This window comes from Myxocyprinus asiaticus, chromosome 28, assembly GCF_019703515.2.
Source record: "Myxocyprinus asiaticus isolate MX2 ecotype Aquarium Trade chromosome 28, UBuf_Myxa_2, whole genome shotgun sequence".
NCBI lineage: Eukaryota > Metazoa > Chordata > Actinopteri > Cypriniformes > Catostomidae > Myxocyprinus > Myxocyprinus asiaticus.
The window spans coordinates 37,407,328-37,420,479 of NC_059371.1; the positions used below are offsets into that span (position 1 = coordinate 37,407,328).

General features: G+C 39.3%; 1 protein-coding gene across 2 annotated transcripts in view; it reads right to left on the reverse strand.

Moving 5' to 3' along the window:
- LOC127418781 (excitatory amino acid transporter 5-like) overlaps nucleotides 1–13,152 on the reverse strand; it is a 65,970-nt gene that overhangs the window by 26,383 nt on the left and 26,435 nt on the right. For both annotated transcript variants that reach the window (XM_051659599.1, XM_051659600.1), the window contains exon 3: nucleotides 7,494–7,709. In XM_051659599.1, coding sequence (XP_051515559.1) covers nucleotides 7,494–7,709 — 216 coding nt within the window. The remainder of the gene's footprint in view (nucleotides 1–7,493; nucleotides 7,710–13,152) is intronic.

Below are 13,152 nucleotides of genomic sequence, written 5' to 3' on the forward strand. Positions count from 1 at the left end.
ACTCTGTAAAGATGAACATCCTTCCATGATATCTTTACTTATTTCAAGCACTCCCTGTAGAATTTTCCTCGAAACAATGGTCCGAATTGAATAAGATAATTTCCAGATATATTTGGCAAGGGAAAAAACCCAGGGTAAAATTAAAAACTCTACAGCTACCAACGGAGGAAGGGCATTACCCAGTTTTAGAGATTCTTTTTATGCAGCTCAGACTAAACCCTTAATTAATATATGTAACCCAACATATCATGCTAGGTGGAAAGATATTGAACTTTCAGTTATGAATGATCCCCCAATTCAAGCAGTATTGGCACATAAAAATTTGGGAAGATTTATAGATAAGGTGCAAAACCCATGGACCAATTAAAAATCTGGAATACGATAAGAGAAGAATATAAACTGGATCATAAACTACAAATAATTCAAAGGTGTGCCTAATAGAATGGATCATAGATTTAAATCCTGGATCTCAAAAGGAATAACAACATTCTATTCCTTTACAGAAAACGGACACTTAAAAGACTTTGAAAGCTTGAAGAAAGAATATTGCCTTGAGAAATCTGATTTTTATAGATATCTTCAAATACGTAATCATTTTGAACATAACATTAAAAATAAAACAGACTTTGATGACCCAATATTGAGGATATTTATGGGTGCCTACCAAGAAGATCCAAATAAGGGTGTTATATCTACATTTTATAAAGGCCTTAGGACAAAAAAATTTCACTCTACAGAATATGTTAAAGAAAAATGGGAAAAAGAAGATAATTTTCTAATATCAAATGAGGAGTGGCTTGATGTATGTAAATTCCAGTGGAAATGTACTAACTCTCATATATGGCAGGAGTTCGGGTGGAAGTGCCTTATCCAATTTTTTTATTACACCAAAACAGAAAGCATATTGGGGGGGGGGGGGGGGGTACCAAATGTTGGAGACAGTGTGGGTTCCGGGAAGCCAATCACTGGCATATATTCTGGGAGTGCCCAGTGATAAGACCTTTCTGGGCAGAGCTTCATAAAGCATTGGAAAGCATACTTTTTCTCCCAATTTGGAATGCCCAATTCCCAATGTGCTTTTAAGTCCTCGTGGTCGTGTAGTGATTCACCTCAATCCGGGTGGCAGAGGACGAATCCCAGTTGCCTCCGCGTCTGAGACAGTCAATCCACGCATCTTATCACGCGGCTTGTTGAGCGCATTGCCACGGAGACATAGCGCGTGTGGAGGCTTCACGCCATCCACCGCGGCATCCACACTCAACTCACCACGCACCCCACTGAGAACGAACCACATTATAGCGACCACGAGGATGTTACCCCATGTGACTCTACCCTCCCTAGCAACCGAGTCAATTTGGTTGCTTAGGAGACCTGGCTGGAGTCACTCAGCACACCCGGGGGTTCGAACTAGCGAACTCCAGGGGTGGTAGCCAGCGTTTTTTGCCACTGTGCTACCCAGGCCCCCCTCATTGGAAAGCATACTTAACACTGTCCTGCCTTTGCAGTTTCCCACATTATTCTTAGGAAATGCTGATTTCCAGGCAAGACGGCCTGATGAATATTTATTTAGTATTTTAATGTCTGCTGGTAAAAAAGCACTCACAAGGTATTGGTTGCTTCTTGAACCCCCCACAGTACAAGAGTGGATGGATATAGAAAATTACATTTATGTTATGGAAAAGATTACTTTTTCCCTTCGTCTTCAGAAAAATGTGTTTTTTAAATTCCGGACCAAGTGGGACGAATATGTAAGGCCATTACAACCAGATTTTGTGGAGGTATTGAACAAATGACCCTTTAAGGTTGTTGTAATCTTATTTGTTTGCTTATTTACTTGTTTGTTTGTGTATTAGCCCTTAAGTACACACTCTATATACAGCCAGAGAGCCCACATACCTTTTTTCTCTACCCTTGCACACCTTTTCCCTACCATGCATTGGGAACTTATATGCTTTCTCCCACAGTCTCTACCACAGACTAAGAACCCTCAAGTATCACCCTTCAGTATGGACTTTTACGTACACACCTTGCCTCCCCCAAATTATAAATTATTATTATTATTATTTTTTATCATTATTTGATTAGATTTCTCTTTTCATTTTGGTATTATGTAAAAAAAATAATACAACTACTTCTGTTTTGAAATAAGTGCTGATGTATATGCTGATACACCAAAATAAAGAATTTCAAAAAAAGAAACGTTGTGCTTGTGCTTAGATTAAATTCCAATTTCATCTATGAAAAACAGTCTGCTGTTTTTTTCGTACTAACTTTGTCTTTTGTGACTTTTTGCGTATTATTATGGCACAGCTAAAACACTGCCATAAAGATTGATGTATAATATGTCTTCATGAAATTAGAGAACCTCCCCTTGAAATCAGAACACAAGTGGTCACAGGAGATGCATTTAAATGGCCAAGTGTAAACAGTGATGTGACCGGATCACCCGAGATGCATCGTATTACCAGGTGTAGAAAGGGTATATGATTTTTAATTCTGTCATTCAATTCCCAGACCATTAGCACCAGAATCATAGCATGTTATAGTGTAAATGCCTGACACGTCCCCACTCACTAAGTATCTTGTTTTCTAAACTCCCCATTCTTGTTGTTTGCGATAAGGAGCAAAGGTGTTGAATATGTAAAGATCTGAAAAAAAAAAAATCCTAACTTTGTCACTCTTTGCAATCAGCTTCATTAGTGCCAATGTTAACATTTCAGTGAATAATATGGGCTCAATATAAACACATTTGAGAGAGTGATATGTAGCAGATGCTTTGGGCCTGATAGTGTTCATTATTAAACTTATCTTCAGTTTAATTTCCTAGCCTGGAATTTTAAAGCTGTGTTTCTTTTAATCCAAGATCTATATATGTATTGAAGTGTTTTATATCAAATCTTCAACACAGGACTGTGTCGTGAGGTTTTATAAGATGAAACTATTTCACATAATGGACATTAAACCAGATACAGCTAATGAGAGGGTGATATTTTTTTAGTAAGCTATATAATATGCTGTAATATTATATAATATATTAATATTTGCTTATATTTTATATTAAATTGTTTCATTATATTTAGCCTAACTTAAAATGTAATACCAGCTAGTCTTGTTTACCCTAGCTGTAACAATTGTATTTCTCAATTATGCTGGGTGTATAATCATCACAAGGCTGCACCAATTTAGCTTATTAAAATGGAAATGACAAATGTGCTGTCACACAATGCAATATTACTTTGGACAATGCAACAAATCAGCAACATGATATGATGTCATGCTCTATTTTTCTGTCACAACACAATATTAAATAATAATAAAATCAGAATGTTAAAACATACCATCTACTCAACTTTCCCGCTAAACAAAGAAGCCTTGAAATTTTCATTTTTAAGCCAAAAAGGTCAATCTGTGATGTTTAGATCCTTTTTTGATCAAACGTCTTTGTGATGAACAAATTTGCAGGTCTGAGTTCAACAAACTTGAATTTCGGTACATAACGAAAGAGGAAAGTTCTTCGTATAAGTTTGTGTTTTCGCTATGCGTTTGCATGCGGATGAATGGAAGCAGTACTCTACAATGCGGGTAAATTGGCCACATATGCAACCAAAAAAAAATTTCTGTTAGTATCCACTGGATAGTAAATGTTCAGATTTCAGAGTTGTGTATTAGCAAAGACAAAGTTTAGCACCAAGATCCTTTCACTGCGTGTTGTGTTGCATGATGTTGAAAAGAAATTGATCTAATTTGGCTGCAGTGCATATTTGGCTTTATGACATCATAAATTAATAGAATGTGGAATTTTTTACAATTTTTAAAAAGCTAAAATGTGATTAAAAAGAAATATAATTTACGCAATAAAATATACACTTTCACATACTTTAGCCCATTAAGTCATATGTACATTTGAATATCTACATATTTAAATCATGAAAATAAATGATGATTAACTAATTTCTTGCAAGTTCTTTGAGACAAAGTATAAAGTAAATACATTTATGGTTATATTTTAATGTTTGTTTTAATGCACTATGATCAATCACATTTAATCACAGAAAACTGTGTGATTAATTAGTTTAAACAAGTCAACCTTTATTTTTTTAGAGCACATTTAAAAACAACAGAAGTTGACCCAAAGTGCTTTACAGATCAAACAAACAAAATGACAGAGTGATATAAAAACAGACTGATTTAAAGTTAAATATAAAACATAATAAAATCATTAAAAACATTTAAATACAACATAATGTATTTATCCATTTCAAACTATTCAGTGATCTATTCAAAAGCTACAGAATAAAAATATGTTTTTAAAGAAAAATTTCAAAATGGCTAATGATGAAGCTGACCTCACATGGAAAGGGAGACTATTCCATAGATTAGGACCAATCACAGAAAAGGCACGATCACCCTTAGATCTATAGTGGCAACGAGGAACCCTCAATAGAAGTTGATCAGAAGACCTGGGCGCTCTGGTGGGGGAGTAAGGTAGGAGAAAGTCACTGATATATTGGGGCGTGAGACCAGATAGTGCCTTGTAGATAAAAATCAGAATTTTAAATCAACCCTGAATTTTACAGGAAGCCAGTGTAGAGATGCTAAAACCGGGGAAATGTGGTCCCTCTTTCTTGACCCTGTTAAAAGCCTAGCTGCCACGTTTTTAGTTGTAGGTGAGATAATGCATTTTGGGGCAGACCAATGTAAAATGAGTTACAATAGTCTAACCTTGATGTAATAAGTGAGTGGATCACAATTTCCAAATCTTTATGGGAAAGAAAATGTTTTATTTTAGCAATAGATCTCAGGTGGAAAAAGCTACCCTTGACAACAGCACTGATCTGCTTATTGAAAAGTAACGAGGAGTCTAAAATCACTCCAAGACTCCTTACATGATCTTGTACATTCGACAACAGAGGACCTAACTGGGCAAGCAGGCCAGGAAAGGAGGACATGGAGGAACCTAAAATCAGAAATTCAGTTTTGCTTTCATTTAATTGTAAGAAATTGTTTGCCAGCCAATGTTTAATATCTTTGAAACAATTTAGGGCATTCTCAGATGAACAATTCTTGTCTACACTCACTGGAAAATAAAATTGGGAATCGTCAGCATAACAGTGATAAGATATGCTGTACTTCTGAAAAATAGCGCTCTGAGGAAGCATATACAGGTAAAATAACAAGGGTCCTAAAATCGACCCTTGAGGAACACCACACTGTAATTGAGCCAATGTAGAAGAAAAATTACCTAAATTTACAGAGAACGTCCACGTAAACATTTTTATTGATTTACAGCCCTAATATATACAGTATATATATATATGTCTGTATGTGTGTGTGTTTGTGTGTTTGTGTGTGTGTACTATATTTGTGAGCAGGGACTAAAAAAGAAATGTTTTTCATTTCAGTTCGCTCTGAGCAAAAACTGTATTTTTTCATTCCGGTTCAGAAGTTCCACAGCCTCCTTTCCAAATGGTTACCGGTTGAACAAAATAAAAGAGCGGTTAATAACGTTCTTTTTAAAATGACAGTAGTCTGCAATAAGGGGTGGGTGAAATACCGATTGCAGTGTTGCCAAATCTCGCAAGAGAAACAAGCAATCTGTTCTGGAAAAACAAGCCCAAAATAAGCCACTTGCCTCACCAAAATAAGTAAAAATAAGCCATTACATTTTTTGTCTGTGTGGTTGAATTTTCTGCATAGAAATCATAACAAGCTTACAGCTAATTAACAGTAAGATATCATTTTAATTACAGATTTGCTTCTCAGTCAAAACCCGGCAGCATCAAATCTGTTTTAATGCATCATATCTAACAATAATTCAGTGAAGACTTGAACTTCATTTAACCGTTTTTTTGTCCCTGCTTAAAATTGAATATTTCTTCAAGTACAAAACAAAACAAAACAAAACAAAGCAAAATATGCAGTTCTGCTGCAAAATTTTAAAAGATGCAGGTACAGTTCACTTTATCATGAAGCCAGCATTCAGTTTCCTAGGTAAATAGCACTGATGGATAAATGGGTCATAATGTATTACATTTACCTACACAGGGCAGATATTCTCCAGTCACTACTACTTCAGATCAGACCACACATACTCCGGCTTCTCCTACAGGTCTATATCATTTAATTCCAGCCCATTAGAGTCACACTCTTAATAATGAAGCAATGGGCCAGTTTGCTTAGATTAAAATCTTCCCTCTCAATAGGGTCATCATAACAACAGCAGTCTGCCTCTACAGCCAAATGCAATATGTCTCTCCATCTCTCTCTTATTCTCTCTCTCTCTCTCTTGCTGCTTGAATAATGTTCGCTTTTCTAGCACTTCATCTTCCTTTCTAATTCATTCATTTACTCAGCCTTATGCCCTTTGCACTGAATGCCATTAATATTATTATTATTATATTCATAAAAGCCTCATTATATTACATAACGGTTGTGTCATACAGTGTGTTCCTCAATAATATGTCAGAATTCTTTTTCTAAAAATGGTACAGAGAGAGCATTGATGCTAAAGTCATTAGCTGGTTTTTGTTGAAAGGGGGTGGGCTGTATTTGCCATTTTCTTTCGGAACCCAAACTAGATATTATATATATATATATATATATATATATATATATATATATAATGTATATGGGAGTGCATATATTAAACTGATTTGATATACATATATGTATATGTGTGTGTGTGTGTGTGTGTGTGTGTGCGTGTGTGTGTGTGTATGTATGTGTATTATATTAATTAAAAAAAGTCTTTCTTTACTGTAACTAGATGGCCCAGACACAAAGACCACAAAAGTGCAGATTGAATGAAATCCCAGATGCAGTATCATTGTGCTACTCCAATCCCAATCAATAACAACCAGGAAAAAAAAGATCTGGTACATAACACGGGACTTTTAATTATAAACAAGACTGAAATACACATGGGACTACTATTTTAAAATGTCTGCACTCCCAATTGTAAACTCATTGATGGTTGATTCACTGAGAAAGTGACTCGAATTCAAACTGCTAACCTGATCTCCTGAGTTCAAACAAGCTCTTGTCAGGTGATTCACTGTGTTTGTTGTTGCGTGCAGCCAGCGATCTCATATCATCAAAAGAAAGGGTGAAAAGCAGTGCGAGACACACTGGCACTCTTAAGATGTATTCAATAATTCACAAGATGATATCTGACGAAGCCACATATGAAAGCGCACATCCCGACTGTTGCCAATGGTGACTACATTTTAAATTATTGTCGCAATCATTTATTTTTGATAATCATTTTCATAAATCATTTTAGTCGCAGTCTGGAGCCCTAATATATTGCCTTCAAACACTGACCAGATGAAGGTATCTCAGAAGAAAGGATGTGATGCAAATATTGGATTCAGATATGCCTTGATGCCTTCCTACCTCCGTATACTGCCTCTGAAGACAGCATTTATTCAGCTTTCTTAATGTCAATTTACAAAAAAGGCGCCACGGTCACCTTTTTTCATGATCTGTCTTACCGTATGAGGTCAAGCAGGGCGTCAGCAGAACTCATGATGGGTTTCCCGCTGTCCTCTGAGTCTTCTTTCTGTGCCATTCCACCAGGGTGGATGATGGACACCATGACAATGCCCACCACCACGGCCAGGAAGGTGGTCCATAGGTAGTAAGAGACCGTGATGAGGCCCAGCCGACTGGAACATTTGGCATCCAGCGCTGCCAGACCCGACATCAAACTGAGAAGATGGAGAAAAACATCAATGTCCATCATTACTCACAATCAAACAGGTAGAAATTACCGTGAGTCTTTAGAGACTCCTGACTGCTCAGAGGACTGTGACTGACATCAAAAGATAAATGAGAGGGATTCGTGACGTTAGTCGAAAAGGAAAGTTGTCAGAATAACGTGCAGCATTGAATCCTTGGGGAGATGTTTATTAAAAATCAAGTAGGGCCAATTTTGATTTCATGCTGATGGTAGACTAGACTGGTATCCTTTAGGTGGCTAAAAAAGCCATCAACTCTCTGAAAATACAGCTAAAGCTCACTACAACACAAGCAGTCATCCAAACAAAAGCCCAAAGATTAGCGCACGAGAGAAGGTGCCCTCTAAATGGCCAGTGTTGTGCAGATGAACAGCTGGCATCATCAGCACAGAGATTACATATAATTGACAGTTGGACAGCTTGCATGCAGAGGTTAAAGCAAAAATATTGCTTTTTCACCCCCTTGATTTTTTCCCTGCATCGTCTGGATTCATATTTTTTAAATCATATTTAGTTTGCTGGGTTTAGAGGGGTTGTGGTCATTTGTTTTCTGGTTGGCCAGCTAAACCAGCTAAACACCAGCTTGGCCAGGCTAGGACACCAGCCCAACTAAAACCAGCAAACCAGGCTGGTTTAAGTTGTTTCTTTCTTTTTTTTCTTTTTTTTATTCTTGTTTTCTTTCAGATGGATGGACACTGCTAACCTTTCCATCAGAACATATAGAATCTAGATTTATTACAAATGTTTCATTGGTTGATAAAGGAAAAGGAAACAGTCTGGTTTACATACGGAACCCTAAAGTGTCACCACAGCCATTACATCCTGTGTAGTGCATTATAGCCACAGAATTGAAATTTGTGTCCTTCTGTGGACATGACACATGAATGCATGCAAAAGAGCTATTTACAAAAAATAGAACACTCAAACATTGCTTAACCTCTCATGGCTGGTTTGAATGAACCACCAGCATTATTTCCTTCCCTGTACTTTTATCTCTAATATGCTGAAATAATGGCCCTTCTACAAAGAAATCAATTTCCAGGAGAAGAGAATAGAGCAACCACGTTTTAGTGGCTTTGATTATGAACATATTTTCCCCATTCATTTTCTACATTGGGATTAAAAAATAAATTAGGGGTTTTAAACCTTAAACCAAACCAAGCTCCAAAACATTACAAATTTAGATTTTAAGCAAAGAAGTATATGAATATTAAACTAAAGGTAGCATGCAAAATGCTGTACATTACAGACTGAACCAGTTTGGGCTTGTTCGCTGTGCTCTGTTCAGGGGCCATACGTGTAGGTTCCACAGCTCTGGCTGGGGATGCCAAATTGTGCCCTGCGCTTGAGAGAGCAGATCCCTCCTCAGCAGTATTTCCCATTGAGGGCCACCTAATATCTCCATAATTTCAAGAAACCATGGCTGGTTGGGCCATTTTGGCGCAACCAACAGAACCATTTCCTTGTCCTCTCGGATTTGCTGATGACAGACATACCAGGGGAAATTCAGCCACTTGTGGGCCAAGGCATCCACTCCCAGTGGGGCTTGGAACACTGAGTACCAAAGAGGGCAGTGGGCTGTCTCTGCAGAGGCAAATACACTGGTGGCCAAAAGTTTGGAATAATGTACAGATTTTGCTGTTTCGGTACTATAATTCACCAAAGTGGCATTCAAATGATCACAAAGTATAGTCAGGACATTACTGATGTAAAAAACAGCACCATCACTAATTGAAAAAGTCATTTTTGATCAAATCTAGAGAGGCCCCATTTCCAGCAGCCATCACTCCAACATGTTATCCTTGAGTAAGCATGCTAAATTGCTCATTTGGTACTAGAAAATCACTTGCCATTATATCAAACACAGCTGAAAGCTATTTGGTTCATTAAATGAAGCTTAACACTGTCTTTGTGTTTGTTTTTGAGTTGCCACAGTATGCAATAGACTGGCATGTCTTAAGGTCAATATTAGGTCAAAAATGGCAAAAAAGAAACAGCTTTCTCTAGAAACTCATCAGTCAGTCATTGTTTTGAGGAATGAAGGCTATACAATGCTTGAAATTGCCAAAAACTGAAGATTTCATACAAAGGTGTACACTACAGTCTTCAAAGACAAAGGACAACTGGCTCTAACAAGGACAGAAAGAGATGTGGAAGTCCAGATGTACAACTAAACAAGAAGATAAGTACATCAGAGTCTCTAGTTTGAGAAATAGACACCTCACATGTCCTCAGCTGACAGCTTCATTGAATTCTACCCGCTCAATACCAGTTTCATGTACAACAGTAAAATGAAGACTCAGGGGTGCAGGCCTTATGGGAAGAAATGCAAAGAAAAAGCCACTTTTGAAACAGAAAAACAAAAAGAAAAGGTTAGAATGGGCAAAGAAACACAGACATTGGACAACAGATAATTGGAAAAGAGTGTTATGGATCTTAACCCCACTGAGATTTTGTGGGATCAGCTAGACTGTAAGGTGTGTGAGAAGTGCCCGACAAGACATCTATGGCAAGTGCTACAGGAAGCGTGGGGTGAAATGTCACCTGAGTATCTGGACAAACTGACAGCTAGAATGTCAAGGATCTGTAAAGCTGTCATTGCTGCACGTGGAGGATTTTTTGATGAGAACTCTTTGAAGTAGTTTAAGAAGTTCTGATTTTTTTCCCCCAAATTTTAATAATACATTTTCACATTATTAATGTCATGACTATACACTGTGATCAGTTGAATGCCACTTTGGTGAATAAAAGTACCAATTTCTTTCCATAAGAACAAAATCTGTACATTATTCCAAACTTCTGGCCGCCAGTGTAGGTCGACTTCCGCTTTGTCGAACATTTCCCAAATCCTCAGAACTGTCCGAGGATGAAGTCTCCATTCCCCTGCCATCAGTACCTGGTATGACAGCATGTCCACTCCACAGTTCAGATGACCCCAAACATATGTCGATCGCAGGGAGAGGAGATGGGTCGTGCTCCACACGAGGAGGCATTGCGCCAGACTCATCATTGGTAGTGATCACCGCCCTGGCGAATTATGTGCGCTACCACTGACATATTTTCTGACCGAATCAGAATGTGATGATTCCCTATGTCAGAATGGAAAACTTTCACCACAAAGAAGACAGCAGCATTTCCAAGCAGGTGATGTGCCACGCCAGTTTCGCACCTGTCCAAGTGCCGAAAGCCGGGCGTCCATCACACAGTGCACCCCTCCCCGTGCTGGACGCATCTGTGATCACCACTTTTCATCTGAATACCTGACTCAGCATCATACACTGCAGATAAAAGTTTGGAGCTGTCCATGGTGCTAGAGCAGACAGGCAGCGGCGAGTCATGGTGATGCGCACACGCCCCCGACACTCGGTGCATGATGTTTGAGCCAGCACTGGAGAGGTCTCATGTGTAAAAGACCTAACGGTATGATGGCGGATGCTGCCCCTATAAAACCCAGCATTTTCTGAAAAGATTTCAGTGGAAATGCTTACCCCAGTTTGAACTGAGACAGACACTGGTGAATGGTCTGGACACACTCACTCATGAGGTGCGCATGCATGCTCATGGAGTCGAGTCGAACCCCCCAAATGGAGAATTGTTGGTTGGGAGAAAGTGTGCTTTTCGTCCAGTTGACATTAAGACCCAGGCTGTTCAAATGGTGAAGTATCAAGTCCCTGTGCTCGCATAGCAGAGCCTCTGATTGGGCCAGTAATAGCCAATAGCCAGAATGTGCACTCCATTCATCTTCAAATGAGCGAGCGCCACATCGACACATTTCGTGAACATGCGCAGGGCCAGAGACAATCCGAAGGGAAGGATTTTGAATTGATATGTCATCCTTTCGAATGCAAATCTCAGGAACAGCCTGTGATGCGGTACAATTCGGATATGAAAGTACGCGTCCTTTAGATCTATTGACGCAAATCAGTCCTGTGGGCAGATGTGCAATAAGATCTGTTTCTGAGTTAACATTTGAATGGGCGTTTTGCAAGCGTGCTGTTCAAGTGTCTCAGAATTAAAATCGTCTGAAGCCCGCCATCTTTCTTCGGAAAGAAAAGGTAGCAGCTGTAAAACCCTTTGCGGGAGTGGCATCTCGGAACATTTTCTATCACATCTTTTGCGAGATTGTGAATTTCTGCATGTAATACAGGCACATCCCATGACGGAACCACCGAGGATAAAACTCTGTTGTAGCGAGGCGGTCTGCATGCAAATTGGATCGAATACCCATGTTCGATAATTTTTTGCACCCAATCTGACATGCCCGTGAGCGCCTGCCACACGTTCACAAAACAGGATAGCGGTTGCTTTATATTTGACACTAATTGTGGTAGCGTGCCGCTCACCATTGGGAAGCGGTTGTGCACAGTGTGTGAAATGGGGAAGCAAGACAAATTCTCAAGAATGGCCTTAGCCAAAGTTTATAATTACACTAAGGTATGGTTTATGAGCGTGCAAACATAAGAGAGAGAATTGGTTGTATGTGATCATTATGAACTGAACCCAAAGAGGGCTCAATTAAAATGTCACAGATGCAGATAGGCCTGAGACCACCGTCTTTCTGCGTTTTAATGAGAAAATAATGGCTGTGACATGCTCTCTGTGCGCCGTACGTGGAACGACCCATATTGCGTCTCTCATAAGGATATTTACTACATCGGAGCGCAGAATGGGCGTGTCCTGGGTAGCTCAGTGAGTATTGACACTGGACCCTGGAGTCACGAGTTTGAATCCAGCGTGTGCTGAGTGTCTCCTAAACAAACAAACTGGCCCGGTTGCTAGGGAGGGTAGAGTCACATGGGGTAAACTCTTCGTGGTCACAATTAGTGGTTCTTGCTCTCAATGGGGCATGTGGTAAGTTGTGAATAGATCGCAGAGAGTAACATGAGCCTCCACATGTTAAGAGTTTCCGTGGTGTCATGCACAGCGAGCCATGTGACAAGATGTGTGGATTGACAGTCTCTGAAGCGGAAGCAACTGAGACTTGTCCTCCGCCACCCGGTTGAGATGAGTAATCGCGCCACCATGAGGACCTACATAAGTGGTGGGAATTGGGCATTCCAAATTGAGAGAAAAAGGGGATAAAAAAAAAAAAAGAATGGGCGTATCCTGCACTGTAACATGGAGAATAGAGCACTGCTGAAGTCCACAAAAAGGATCCTTGCGTATGTCCCTGGTCTGTCCAGATGTTGCAGGATATGATGCAGTTCCATGTTGACTGCATCCTCCACAGACCTGTTTGCTCGATAAGCAAATTGAAGGGGATTTAGAAAGGGTCCAGTGATGTCCTTCAGGTGGGCCAGCACCAGTCTCTCAAATGATTTCATGACCACAGATGTCAGGGCGATGGGTCTGTAATCATTAAGTCCTGTGATTTTGGGTTTCTTTGGGACAGGAATGATTATTGATTGTTTGA